The sequence below is a fragment of the Battus philenor genome, unplaced genomic scaffold, assembly GCF_028537555.1.
Source record: "Battus philenor isolate CCGP_79_NKW_IND1 unplaced genomic scaffold, ilBatPhil1.0.hap1 SCAF_19, whole genome shotgun sequence".
NCBI lineage: Eukaryota > Metazoa > Arthropoda > Insecta > Lepidoptera > Papilionidae > Battus > Battus philenor.
Genome location: NW_027181681.1, coordinates 10678908 through 10692998, shown reverse-complemented (window position 1 = coordinate 10692998; position 14091 = coordinate 10678908). Strand labels below are relative to the sequence as shown.

The 14091-nt window shown below is 34.7% G+C and overlaps 1 protein-coding gene across 1 annotated transcript in view; it reads left to right on the top strand.

The window, feature by feature from the left end:
• Positions 1-11614, top strand: part of Nckx30C (solute carrier family 24 member Nckx30C) — a 124539-nt gene extending 112925 nt beyond the window's left edge. The window contains exon 7 of the mRNA XM_068764351.1: positions 11371-11614. Coding sequence (XP_068620452.1) covers positions 11371-11614 — 244 coding nt within the window. The remainder of the gene's footprint in view (positions 1-11370) is intronic.
• Positions 11615-14091: the final 2477 nt, after the last annotated feature.

Below are 14091 nucleotides of genomic sequence, written 5' to 3'. Positions count from 1 at the left end.
CCTAGGTAGGTAAGAGCAACTTCGAGAAATAGGTCACCAGTGGAATAGTAATTGGATTGAACAGTTCCAAGAGTTCGTAAAGATCTTCTCGTCTAAAAATACTATATAATATATATCTGAAGACGAAGGTATATGACGCTGTGTTACCGGTGATGATTTATAGATCTCAGATGTGGTCGTTTAAAAGAAGGCTCGCGGTCATCCAGAAAACAATGATAAGGACAATGTTCGGAGTTTTAGAAATGAGATCCGTAGAAGATATAAAGTGACTGACGTAGCTTGAAAAATTGGTTGTCTGAAGTGGCAGTGTGTAGATCATGTCCCTTAAAAGCTCCTCTGAAGCTTTTGGACCTCTAACCAATCTCTATATATAGTTAGAGATACTTTAAAAATACACGGATTTTAACCATGTGAACTAAACTGTTGTAGGTGACTCCAGATCAGAAGGTTGCGTGTTCAGATCACGTCGGGGTCACCAGTGTAGGAGTGGTCGTAGTACGGTAGCTTCTTGTTCCTCGGTAGCTTCTTGTGCTTCGGTAGTGCGTCGGTTGTATCTTGTTCGTCGATCGCTTCTTGTTCGTCGGTTGCTTCTTGATCTTCAGTTGCTTCTTCCTGCGTTGACCGCACCTCCGCTAGCCCTTATAATGAGCGCGGAGACTCTCAACAGCGCGATGCAGATTTTCGTTGCGTCTACTGTGGCGCCATCTGTCATGTATCTGTTTCACTGCCGCCGCCGCCATGCGATTGACGGTCACGTGGGTAAGAGCTTGGCGTTTGAGTGGCGCGCGATATGCACGCCACACTGTCTTTTCATATATACGCTTCTGACAATATATAGGGTGGGCCAAAAATTTTTGCAAATAGCAACACTTGATTTCTCCAAAACCGTGAGAGTAAGGGGCCAACGGCGAGACGGAGCACATCTCGACGATGTAATTTTTAAAAAATAAATTTTAATAAATGATAATTACGGTAAATAAATCATAAACAAAATAGCACTTGTACTTTTATTTCTACACATGTTTCAAAAGTGCAAAAATTTATGGCTCACTCTATATTTAAAAAAAAGTAATGCTTAACCATAATCAGGGATAAATTAATGAATTATTTGTACAACACGGTGGCCGGTTCAATTTAATGCAGTTATGTGAAGGTTTTAATGGGACTTGGAGGGTGGCCAAAAACTGAAGTTGCCACTTACAGTGAAAACTGAAGTCCTGACCGTTGCAAAATAATGAACAACTTAAGACTGACATTCATTACGGGTTATCTCAATAAACATCTGTAAATACATCTGTTACTTGACAATAACTTTTATTACGAACAAATTAATTATTTATTAGGTATATAGTATATTTTGTGTATAATATATCATAAATAGTTGTTTAGTATATATTACATGCATATGATAAACATAGGGTACAAACAATAGCGGGCAAAAGAGATGGTCGCTGGGATATTAAGGTTTTACATTGTTCAATAAATTGTTATTATATTTAGTTATTAACACTTTTTTATACAGCATTTACAATAAATAGAGGAGAAAATAAAGGAAACAATTCATATGGTACAAGAATCGGTCTAATCGCTCGAGGCGATCTCCACCAGACAACCTCTGGATGGAGATTAGAGATATAAAGGAGACATACTGTATGTGTAATTACAGATAGATATAGTACATCTGTGACGACATATCTTCACACCGCGATGATTCATGACTACGTTAATTCATCGACCGTCTCAAACTTAGTCCATATAAGCTGATCTAAGTTCGTCATGAGAACGACGAAATCCAGTCATAAGTCACATCGTCATTAGTTATTGATTCATTTAATTATCGGTAAATACTCTTAAATGAGTGATGAAGACTCATATAGTGATTAATATTGCTCAGCAGATTGGCAAATGTCTGTAAACAAGCCACATAGCAGAACAGATGGCCAATAGAACCTTTTTTTTTTTAAATACTCTTTCTCCCTTCTTGTTTTGGATTTAGAATATACACCCTCCTACTTTCACACTCATCCTTGATAGTTTATATCATTCAGTATACATTCAACATTTACCCACATTACATTTATGCATCGCCTCCCGTTCCTCGCCACATTTCCTGTTACACGGTTTTGTTATGTCTAATTACATAACCCACCATCCTGCAACAAAACTAAGAAAATGTGGGGAAACCCCTATTCCAAAAGGGAAGTAATGCTGCCGCAAAACCACTGGTATCTTAAGGCTCTAGAAGTGAAGCCACGGATCGGCAAACGCAGCCTGGGATGTCAACCAACAAGATAGACAGACAATTGTTGAGGTCCTGAAATATGTGGGGGAGGTCTATGTCAATGGTGGACCCCAGGTGGTCAAGTGGACCCGAAATAATGACGTTGAAGTAACCCCATAGTCTCTAGAAACCAAATACCAGAAACTGCGCCAAGCCAGTTTGCATGTAGTTGAAAATATTTCCACTGAAAAAGATTTATCTAAAGCAATTTATAAAACGTTCCAGCTCTATCATCCGCGAATATCGCGAAGTGAATGGCATAATGCAAGCGCTGGATATATGTAGCGTATAAAACTTGCGTCGTTTTTATTTAATTCAAGGATGCTCTACTCGTTATCTATATCTACAGGATGATTATAATTGCTGTAGAAGCTTGGTACAGTACGATGAATGTATAGCTAATTTATCATCACACTGAAACTTGTTAAAACTTCGAACTCTGCAGAGACAAATATCAAACAAATATCACCATACTTTTTGATGATAATACTGTGATCTATATGCATGTATTAAAAGCCTTGAAAAAAAAATTCTTCCTATACTGCATGAGAAGCCTGTTCCAAATTTGAACTATTCTATGCTTATGACTTATTATATGAAGTTTAAATCCACTGAGCGTATTAAACAAAGATTTCGCTGTCATACCTCTTGTTCCTATCTCCACTGTATATAAATCTAATATATAAAATTCTCGTGTCACGGTGTTCGAACTTGAACTCCTCTGAAACGGCTTGACCGATTTTTACCAAATTTTATATGCGTATTTAGTAGGTCTGAGAATCGGCTAATATCTATTTTTCATACCCCTAAGTGATAAGGGTTGTTCACCCTTAAAATATTTTTTTATTTTTTTTGACGAAATTTTTTGTTTTTATTTTTTTATGATACAACATACAAAAATACATACAACCCTAACTTTTCACCCCTCTACGATCAACCCTTAATTTTAAATTGAAAATTAAAAATATTTTTTTTGCAAAACAACGTTTGCGGGATAAGCTAGTATACTATAATAAATTCTTTGCTATTTCACTAACATAGTACTTGTTCTATTTAGTCGTATAATCTTTGGTTAAATTTGTTATCTAGGGAACAGTTACATTACATACAATAAAAATGAACGGTTCAACCAAGCTGATTTAAGTTGGCTTCCGATGCAATTAGTTACATCTTCATTATTTAAAGCATCACTTAGCTAAGTTGATGTTTTTTAATTATTATTACTAGTCTCCATATACTTTTACCGTAAAGCGGCAGAGACGTATACTATCTTATGTACAGTATATTATATTAAATTACCATAACTCTAACTCGTGTCATAATTTTAAATAAATCTTAATTTAATTGTCTTAAATATTCATACTTGCCATCTAATAGTGTAATAGATGGCACCTATTATGATGATATAGCTAATTTTTTGATTTATCTGTTTCTTATTAATTTATTTCTCATTGATTTAATCCATATTTAATGTAAAATTATAATAACTCAGATTAATATGTTATCTACTACTTTCTTATATTATACCATTTCTGACTTTCCTATTGTACAATCTAAATCAGCGGCATCTGATGATCCAGCCGCTACCAGCGTCGTGGTTCCGCCAGAAAACCTCGTACAGCACGAAGTGTTCTTGACCAGTATATCCTTCATTGCCTATCATAAGCAAAATCGAAATAGCAAGAGGACACTATGACATTGTCATGTTCAGTTACGGATCATTCAAGATATGCTTTTTTATGTTCCTTAGATTTATTTTAATAATTATATTTTTTAGGTTTGTAATTCTGAATTTCAGTGTTTACTAAGTCTCTTAAACTACTTCCTAACTTAAATCTTAGGTTCTTAAATAGTTTGTGTCTTGTTAGGTTTTCACGACGTCATTATAATGTCCAGTTTTTAACAATGCGTTCAAGATAACTAACTACAAGAGAAAAATGAATCATATTCCGTAGACCGCATTCCACACTAATCACGACCTCATTGTACGCGGTCTCATAATCAGATCAGGTTTTCAATAAGTTCTTTTTTTATTAAGTTCGCTGTTATACAGCATCCATTTTACTGCCAGTAACAAGCCGTGATATCATAAAGAATAACTCGTATACGGAAGATTGTGTGGCCGTAAATATAGAAAGTCTGTCTCCAGCTGCTCGCCATCTGGCTGCAGTCCAACATCAATATATAAAGCGTACAATATAAACAAACGAACGGCGATACTTTGTGCCGTCCCACTTACATGGCGGCAAAATATTGTCATCGCCACAAGGGACAAGTTCACGCGGTCGATACAATTTTCGTTTGTCTAGGATGACAAAAATAATTGTTTTTAAATCATTTTTCTTATATATATCTTTGTAAAAGATTTATCGGCTCTTCTTATCCAGCTGGCTTTGTATCAAATATATTTTCCTCTTTTTTATTCTCTTACAAAAATAATTACTTTAAGTAAAACATCTTATTAATTCTCAAAATAGTATTAGATATTTTGGATAACATGTGATCAAAAAAGAAGACCTTAGCATTATTTTAAATTAAAAGATGACTTTACGGAGAAATTCATTTGATTTTAATTTCTATCAAATTAGGCTTTTCTGCCATTTTTCTTTTGACACAGTATAATACGACGTTGGTGCCTTCAAGGGGAGAAAAAATATTTATTTGTGCATTGTAATGTGTTTATCAAAAACATCTGCATCTGAATTAAAATTTAGCTGAAAATTCCTACTTTTTCTTATAAAAATAAAATGATTTTAAAATATTCAACAGGAACGGTTTATTCTCGCTATAAGCTTTTGTCATGGACCGAAGTTAGTGTGTGACAGATGTCAGATAGAAAACTCGAGAAAAATGTACATTCATGGGAAATATTTTAAAGCCACACGCGTGGCTATTTTTCATTTTACGTATATTATACATTTAGCGTTATTAGTTTCACAGACAAGAGTATTTCTGAAATGAATTTTCAAAATAAAAAAAAATTCACGACTTCTTTTACGCAAAATACATGTGAAATGAAACTGTTTTTTTATTTTAATAATTTGTTCTCATAAAACCTATATTAAGTTACTCAAAATAAGGCAGATTACACATTACTATAAACATTTTTAACACCCAGGCGGTTGGATGCGTCATAGATAAACAAAAGTTTTTTTTTTAAGTTTTTTCAAATCACTAAGTAAGCTTTTTGTAGCATGTTCTGACATTAATTTATCGTAAATTTTTAATTCTACTTCAGAACATTAATATACCGCAATATTGAAGAGAGCATCCTAAAAATGTTTAACACCCAACAATAATAAGCAAAACTTGAATGTACACGCTCTAGACTCCTAGTGTTACTCCAAACAGATTTTTTGTCTATGACTAACTCCCATTGTTTTGTGTACAACGGTTATAAACTTGGGTGTTTTCTGCTATCTTCTTCTTTTTCTTCTTTTAAGCCGAGAGAGGCTCACTGCGAGGCATAAGTCTCCTTTAAAGATCTCCATGATGCGTGTCTTGCGCAGCCTACATCACTCGACTTCCTGTGACCTTAGCAATGTCAAGTAAGAAAAGGACCAATATATAGCTGCTTCCGCCATGCACGCATGCATGCTATATATTGGTCCTTTTCTTACTTAGGATGAACTTCCGCAAAATAACGCCTGAATCCATTAGATACTTAACTAAGTTGTCTGTCCACCTAGCACTTGAGAACCTTTTGGTCCCAGCAACTTTCGGTCGCACGAGCAATTTACTCCGCAACTTATCACTAAATACATTTGTGTTATCTAGTATCCAATAAGTTTATTCTCTTGTTTCTCTATTGTAACTTACAAATAAATCTAATATATAAAATTCTCGTGTCACGGTGTTCGAACTTGAACTTTTACATGCGTATTCAGTATGTCTGAGAATCGGCTACTATCTATTTTTCATACCTCTAAGTGATAAGGGTGGTCCACCCCTAAATTTTATTTTTAATTTTTTAGACAATTTTTTTGGTTTTTATTTTATTATGACACAGCATACAAGAATACATACAACCATAAATTTTCACCCCTCTACGATCAACCCTTATTTTTTATTTGTAAATTAAAATATCTAATTTTTTTTGCAAAACAACGTTTGCGGGATCAGCTAGTGTAAATATATAGTTTCATACTGTTTGTCAATTAAAATAATATGAAATTTTCTTAATTACCACTACAATGCGATGAAAAATGTACCAGCAAAGTCACGGATAAAAACTAGTGCGATAAGGGTCTGTTAAACTCGTATCCATACAATAATGGATGTGAATTGTTACCATTTAAATTATAAATTAGATATACATTGAAGCGTTGGTATCTAGTATTAAACGCGTCATTTGAAGCGTTGCAAGCGTTGGATGGGAGCGCAGCGATGAAGCTGCATGCCCCCTGGCGTCACTCTGCGGTATATTCCGAGCGCGACCTTCAGGCTTATTCTTTAATTATCACTATTCCACCCGAGCATACGACTACACTTTATTTTCTAACACACATTGTTAGCTGACATTTATTTCTAGAGATGTAAAATCATATTTACTGAGTTATTTAGATATACAGCGTGATTGGTAATAGGTGTAAAAACTTGAAAAACGTGAATATATTTTGTCAAATCATTTGCGGGCAATTAGTGAATTTTTCACACTGTACAAAAATTAATTGTGCAATAATATAACTTTATGACACAAAAACTAAGAAAAAGTGTTTTCAAAATTCAGATTACTGCATATTAAATTTAATTATTGTTTATTATCTGTACTGAAAGATTTATTGGACTATCGCATTCAAATAGAAAAAAGTAATTTTATATATTTAAGTGATCAATTTGATGTTTGAAAATAGGTTTAAAAGCTCTAAATCTTTTAGCTGACAAATGAGCTATATTGACTCTTTTGTACTTTTAACACCTATAATCCTGTATAGTCAATGATTTTCTCGTGAAGGCATTCACAGTTTGAAAGTGATTTAGGTGATCAAGCGCATCTTCATTTTTTAGTGTTAAAAATAATTAGTGGCCCAGCTGTAGGGGACCCGGGGATCTTATATAATAGACACTTACTACATTATTTAATGGAATCAGGCGTTACCTTGCGGCAACAAACTATCTTAAGTCAACACACTATCTTTTTTAAGAAAAGGACCAATATTTACACACTTCCGCACATGCAGTGGTAGTCGTGCAACAAAGTGCACCGCCCGCCAGCCCGCTGATAAATGCGCATGCGGCAAACAATGCGAATTACACAACTACCACCGCTAAATCACTCAACACATGTTTCACCCCTCCACGGGGCATCTTCAGGAGTTATGTTACACCAATTAGTGCCAAACACAGAGTGACTTACGAAAGTGAAACACAGAGTGCTCATTGTGTGAGTGAATTGGCGGTGGCGGTTGTGTAATTTGCATTTATCAGCGGGCTGGCGGTGCACTTTGTTGCACGACTACCACTGCATGTGCGGAAGTGGCTAAATATTAGTCATTTTCTTACTTACTGCATTAATTATATCGCATTGCCCCTGCTGCCAATCTGCCTGCCATGCATGGCGGTTACAGTATATCTCACCATAGATATATTTTCGGGAAGCTGAAAACGACGAACGACAAACATTATATTAAAAAGCATTATGCAGCATTTACAAATATGAAAATCGAAACAAAAACATTAATATATTCAATTACACTATTTGATAGAACCAATAATATATACACGTTTTTGCTGTATTCAAGATATATTTGGTATCTATCTACGCTCATAGATTATTAATATAAAATAAATAATCTTATTAAATTTTAAAATAAGGTTCATAATATATCACTGACATAAGTTATTGGTATGGCCAAATAAAACTAAAACCCAAGAGCGGAGGCTTTGATTTACAATCCAACAGCGTATATTTCTCAGATATTCGACAGCGGAGCTGGTTGTGGAGTCAGAACTTTGCAAAGTAATATCGTATCGGATTTATTTGAATAACGTGAGTTACAGTTGGAAGGTTCTAGAATGGTAAAGAAGGCGTTGAGTGAACGTTCGTGTTTTAAAATCCATTGAAATACTACACGTATTCCTGTGTACCTATAAAAATGTTAGAGAATATTTTATTTCGCGCCAATATATGTTAAAAACAATTAAAATTAACTGTTGATGTTTCGAATATTTTTTCTGTTATTCATAAAAATGAGCACCGTTGAAATTCAATCTCTATTACGTAAGGAAAATAACTCGGTATATGCTCTATATAGAAGCAATGACATATCAGACACTAATGAGAAATGTCTCCTTCTCCTTAAAAATATAGATCTAAAAGCAAACATGAGTAAACGGACTGCCTAGAGTCATGGAATTGAAATTCGAATTCTAAATATGTTTATCCAAGTTGGCATTTATATGCGCTTTTGAATCGTTATTTATTTTAATAGTATACGTAGTAGGCTAGCACCGACTCGGAACGATCTCTTGAAGAGAGCCAGCCAGAAAATCAACAGCATATATTAAATATAATTATATATAATTTAACATTTTTTTTTCATATGTATATAATAGCAATCATGTAAATGAGTCATAACAGGGAGTACAAGCTCTTCTCGGACTCCTGACATGAATCTCCTCTTTGACTAAGCCACCATCCATAATTTTACTCTAGAGAATGACTATGGGCGACCCGCCGCCGCATCCGTCGTGGAATCTCACTTGATTGAATAGCATAGGAAAAGCAACGGATTTACATTCGACATACTTCTCCGTTCGTGACTCTTGACGAAGATCCTGCAACTAAGACAGAGGCGTCAATAGTTAACAGAGATCTCATCCACCTTTTCTCCTCGGTTCCAATCAAAACGGCCTTAAAATTCTGAAGTGGAGACCAGATATCGGCAAGTATACCTCCCTACCAGGTCGACAGGTGACCTAAAATTGTTGGTATATGCTAGATGTAGGTCGCTTCCAATTTGTCCTATTGTAAACTTATGGGGGAGCCCTATGTGTAGTAACGGATATTTTACGGTTGAGATAACTTGAGTAATATTCAGAAAAAGAAAAGGTTATTTATAGAAAGGTTTTCTGGTTGCGGCCATGAGCCAGTAGAGGCTACGTGGGTACGATAAAGTCAAGTTCAGGGAGTCGCTGGAACCAGGCAACGCTAGGCCGGTCATCATGGACGTGATGATCTTCGAAACGTATAGCTTCATATATATCATACAAAACATTTTAAATTATATATTTATCAAATTGTTCGATTTATATGCGTGTTTAAGCCCTTTCTTGATTAATCAAGAATGACCTATTTACGAAAAGTGCTCATGGAGGCACGACCTTACTGACAGCCATAAACAAACCCTCGGCCCCCTTAGAAAGCGGTCTGATATTTATCTACCTTATTCAGGAAGTCCTTGGCCCAAATATCGGGTCAAACGAACGCTAAAGTGAAAAAGGCTAGTGCGTGATTACCGGTGCGTGAAAATTAGTCTAAGTTTTCGTTTAATTATATTTTTATTTTTTATTCACGAAACCTATCAGACATTAAGTACAATATTCGACAAAAAAGTTTTGATTTAATTTAGATATCAATTAATTAACCTAAATTCTGGTCAAACAGATTCCATAATGCTCCTCACACCGAATTTTTTTTGGATGTCAAATATTACCATGGTAATGATAGGTAGCAGTAAGAATTTCACGTCTAAAAACAGAAAATGTAAAATAAATCTGTGATAAAATTGCTGTACACGAGAAAATAAATAAATCAATCAAATAGATAACTGAAGTGTTTGAGGATGTACGAAAAGGAATGGAATGATTGAGATAGGAAGATGGAATTGTAGAATGATAGAAAGAGAAAAGATATATTGTGAACTATGGAAAACGAGAACGAAAATAAAAATTCCAGTGAAAAAGAAATACAAAACCCTGTTCCCAATTAAATAAGGGTGGAAGGAGAGGTTCCCCAATGGCTGGGGCCACTAAAAAAATGGGTAGCTCTATAAGGTATACCACCGTGTAGTCTCGACCTCTTCCAGACATGCCCTGCACAGAGAACTGTCCGCAACATTCAATATCATAACCAGTTTCTTGTTAGATTCCTGCCAGGCTTAGTCGAGATCACGACAACAGGAGCAGGGTATTGAAGAGTCGGTAGTTTATGGTAGGCATTGCCTCTTGTTGATTCCTAGTACACTGCAATACGTGAGTTCTGGTCGTATCGATTGGTTCTGGGATGAGAGGCTGATAAGGTCTGAAACCTTAAACGACAAAGCTAGAACCTTACATAGCCAGCTTATTAGCAGCAAATTACCTCTGGAGCCGCTATAAACTTTTATTCGATGTAGTGTTACAAGGTTGTTACTACACCTCCTTTATACGTTTTTGATATTCGTATATTAACCCAGAGCTAACAGTATGACCCCAAAGGGCTAGTATCATTGGCCTACTGGTCGAGAGATTAAAACGTACAGGATGATTGATTAAGTAAAAGCTTTAAGGAAGTGAATGTATAGTTCATTTTTACTATGTTACATTTACAACGACTTCGTCTACCTCTCTTGTCTATTGTATTCTATGATTTATAGTTCTTTCGTAATTGTGCTGACTTATTGAATATTTATATAATTATTCTTGATTTCTTTAATGTACTTTAGCTCATTTTCTTAAATTTTTAATGGAATCAGGCGTTATTTTGCAGAAGTCCATTCTAAGTAAGAAAAGGACCAATATTTAGCCACTTCCGCACATGCAGTGGCAGTCGTGCAAAGACTCTGTGTTTGGCACTAATCGGTGTAACATAACTCCTGAAGATGCCCCGTGGAGGAGTGAAACACGTGTTGAGTGATTTAGCGGTGGTAGTTGTGTAATTTGCATTGTTTGCCGCATACGCATTTATCAGCGGGCTGGCGGACGGTGCACTTTATTGCACGACTACCATTGCATGTGCGGAAGTGGCTAAATATTGGTCCTTTTCTTACTTAATAATTTTCTTTTTTTGAACATACATTTTGGATGCGTCTGTATGTACCTTGATGGTTTTACGTGTTTATGTTCCTCATATGATCAACTCATTTAATTGGTTTTCTTTTTCTTTTCAGATTACCTCTTCCATGGCTGTTGTACGGTCTGATCAACGGCGAGCCAGTGCAAGTGAACTCCAAGGGCATGGTCTGCAGCATCGTACTGCTGTTCGCGATGCTCTTGTTCGTAATCCTCAGCATAGCCTGCTTCAGGTGGAAGATGAACAAGGGCCTCGGTTTCACGATGTTCCTCCTCTACTTCGTGTTCGTCGCGGTTAGTTTAGGTCTGGAATACGGATACCTTCACTGTCCTAGCGAGTGAAACCTATGTGATATCTTACCCGGAAATTAAAATCCCTAAGAACGGAGTATTTGAGACAAGCGGAGCAGTATTAATAAAGCTTAGAACAGATGACGTTGATGAACTTATTCTAAATCAAAAAAATGTTTACACCAAAATTTATGTAGAGAGTTATATGATGTTAATTTATCGAATTTTATTTTTAAAATGTTAAGTGTGAGTTTTAAGTATAACATAGTGAAGTTACTAATAAATCCAACGAATGATAGTAGATGATAGATTCCTGTATTATAATCTAAACAAGTTGAAACATTTAATAATTTTTTTAAAAGTTTAGTGAAAATATAACTTGTACAATAGTGTATCCGGATCGTGTAAGTTAAAACTGTATAAAGGTTTCGATGTATTTTTGTTACAATTCCCTTCAATCATTTTACGCGTGTTAATACAAAGGATTTATACGAATCCATATCCAGAATGTTCATCTTAATCGATTGCTCAAGTAGCAAAACCGCCACATATCTCACTAGGTCCATATATAATCATCAAAAAATTCGTAAGCAATATTGAATTTAGCTTGAATTAATTTTGAATTCAAAAAAATATCTCCTGTGGCATAAATATAATTATAATATAAACGATATATAAGCTGCGTATTTTTAGTAAGTAGTATTGATTTTTATAAATTAAGACATTGCCTTAGTCTGTGACATGTGGTAGAGTTAAATAGGAGTGCAAGCGAATAGGCGGTTATACGAAAATTTGATGTTCAGAGCACAAATATTCCAATAGATAATGTTAGGACAAAAAATGGATGATGGGTGATGATATAACAAGTCCATAACATTATATACGAAATGGGCGCTCAAGTGAAGATCGGTGTCACGTTGTATCATTAGTCTTCGATAGACTCGGTGAGGAATATTGTTTGTAGCAATCAACAGAGACTGTAGATCTATATTGAATGTTAGCCGTTCGAATTGAGAAGGGCGCTTTTACAATAATATTTAGCGTTATTGATGTATAAATCCAAATTGGGCGAGTTACAGCGAGAGCTGTGTGATTAGCGTTTTATTTTTGTAAATAATTTGTTTTTGTACATTATACAATGATGTTAGTGTTTTCAAATGATTAATCGTTTTATATGTTATTATTTGTAAAAGGTCGTAAATGACCATCAGTCCATTCGTATTGTTTTGATTTATTCGTGTAGATTTAAAGGAATGCGATTAGAGATTGTGAAAGTAAAAGATGATAAATACCATCATCTAAATTAATATGGATGCATCAATTAATATCACAAATGATGAAAAACGTAAGTGAGAACCGTGAAGTACAATGAATACAATGAACTATGTCAGTGTAATTGGAAGTTTTTGCTGTCTATTATGTCTGTATTGTAAATAGAGTTATAGAGGGTGTTAAACTAGCGGGACATGCCACAGTGTTTAGTGTATAGCTCACGTGTCATTCCATAAAATGTGCCTAAGAGTTCCAAGGAGCTCGAATGTAAGCCTCGATATTTGTGATTATTAAACAATTCGAAATAAAATAGTTATAGTAGTATTTACAGCACAAACGACTCATATTAATGCTATAGGCCGGTATCATATACATTAGAATCCAAGGTAGAAGTTTATCGTCAAAATTATTTTTTAACAAATTAATAATTCAGAATATATTGAAAAAAAAACAATATGAATTTTTCCCTGTACAATTTTACAACAGATCTTTCTATTTATTAACACTCTTTTGTACACCATAGACAATAAATAGAGGGAAAAAAAAGAAACTATTCATATGGTACAATAGGCGGTCTTATCGCTAGAGGCGATCTCTACCAGACAACCTTGGGATGGAGATGAGACACCGAGGAGAAAGCAGTTCAGGGTGTACATACATGCAAATACATAGATACAAACATTTTTATTTTTAAACATATTATCTTACAGTAAGACAAGAGGTAAGTCTTTGTGAAACTAGTGACATGACTTTCATTAAGTTTACTTTCATTAAACAATATTTGTCCGTCTACTGTTTGACCGTGTTAATAAACACTGAGATGTTAATGTATTTCATATACTCTGTATTCTGAGGATCTATCGATACCGGGCCTAGCAACTGTCACGTGTTGTAAATAATATAAAAAAGAACCTTTAAAAATACTTCTATCTCTTAATCCTATTCTTCCGTTTGTATACATATTTGCTGTGTGTTACCTTTGGTTTTAATGAAGGATTTATTTTATATTTAAATATCTAATTATGTTGTGTAATGAGGCACGGTTTTAGCACCACTTTTGATAGTTCTAAGAACATCTTCATGAACCGTCCGCATTTTCCTTTCTCACCTTCAAACCGCTATCTAAGTTCTTATGTATTTCTTTTAGCCATTACAAATTTATCTAATTCAAATGTTGTTTCTCACAGAGTTTTGTATTAATAACCCGCCTATTTGACATAGCAATAATAATATAGAATAGATAGTTTATATTTATA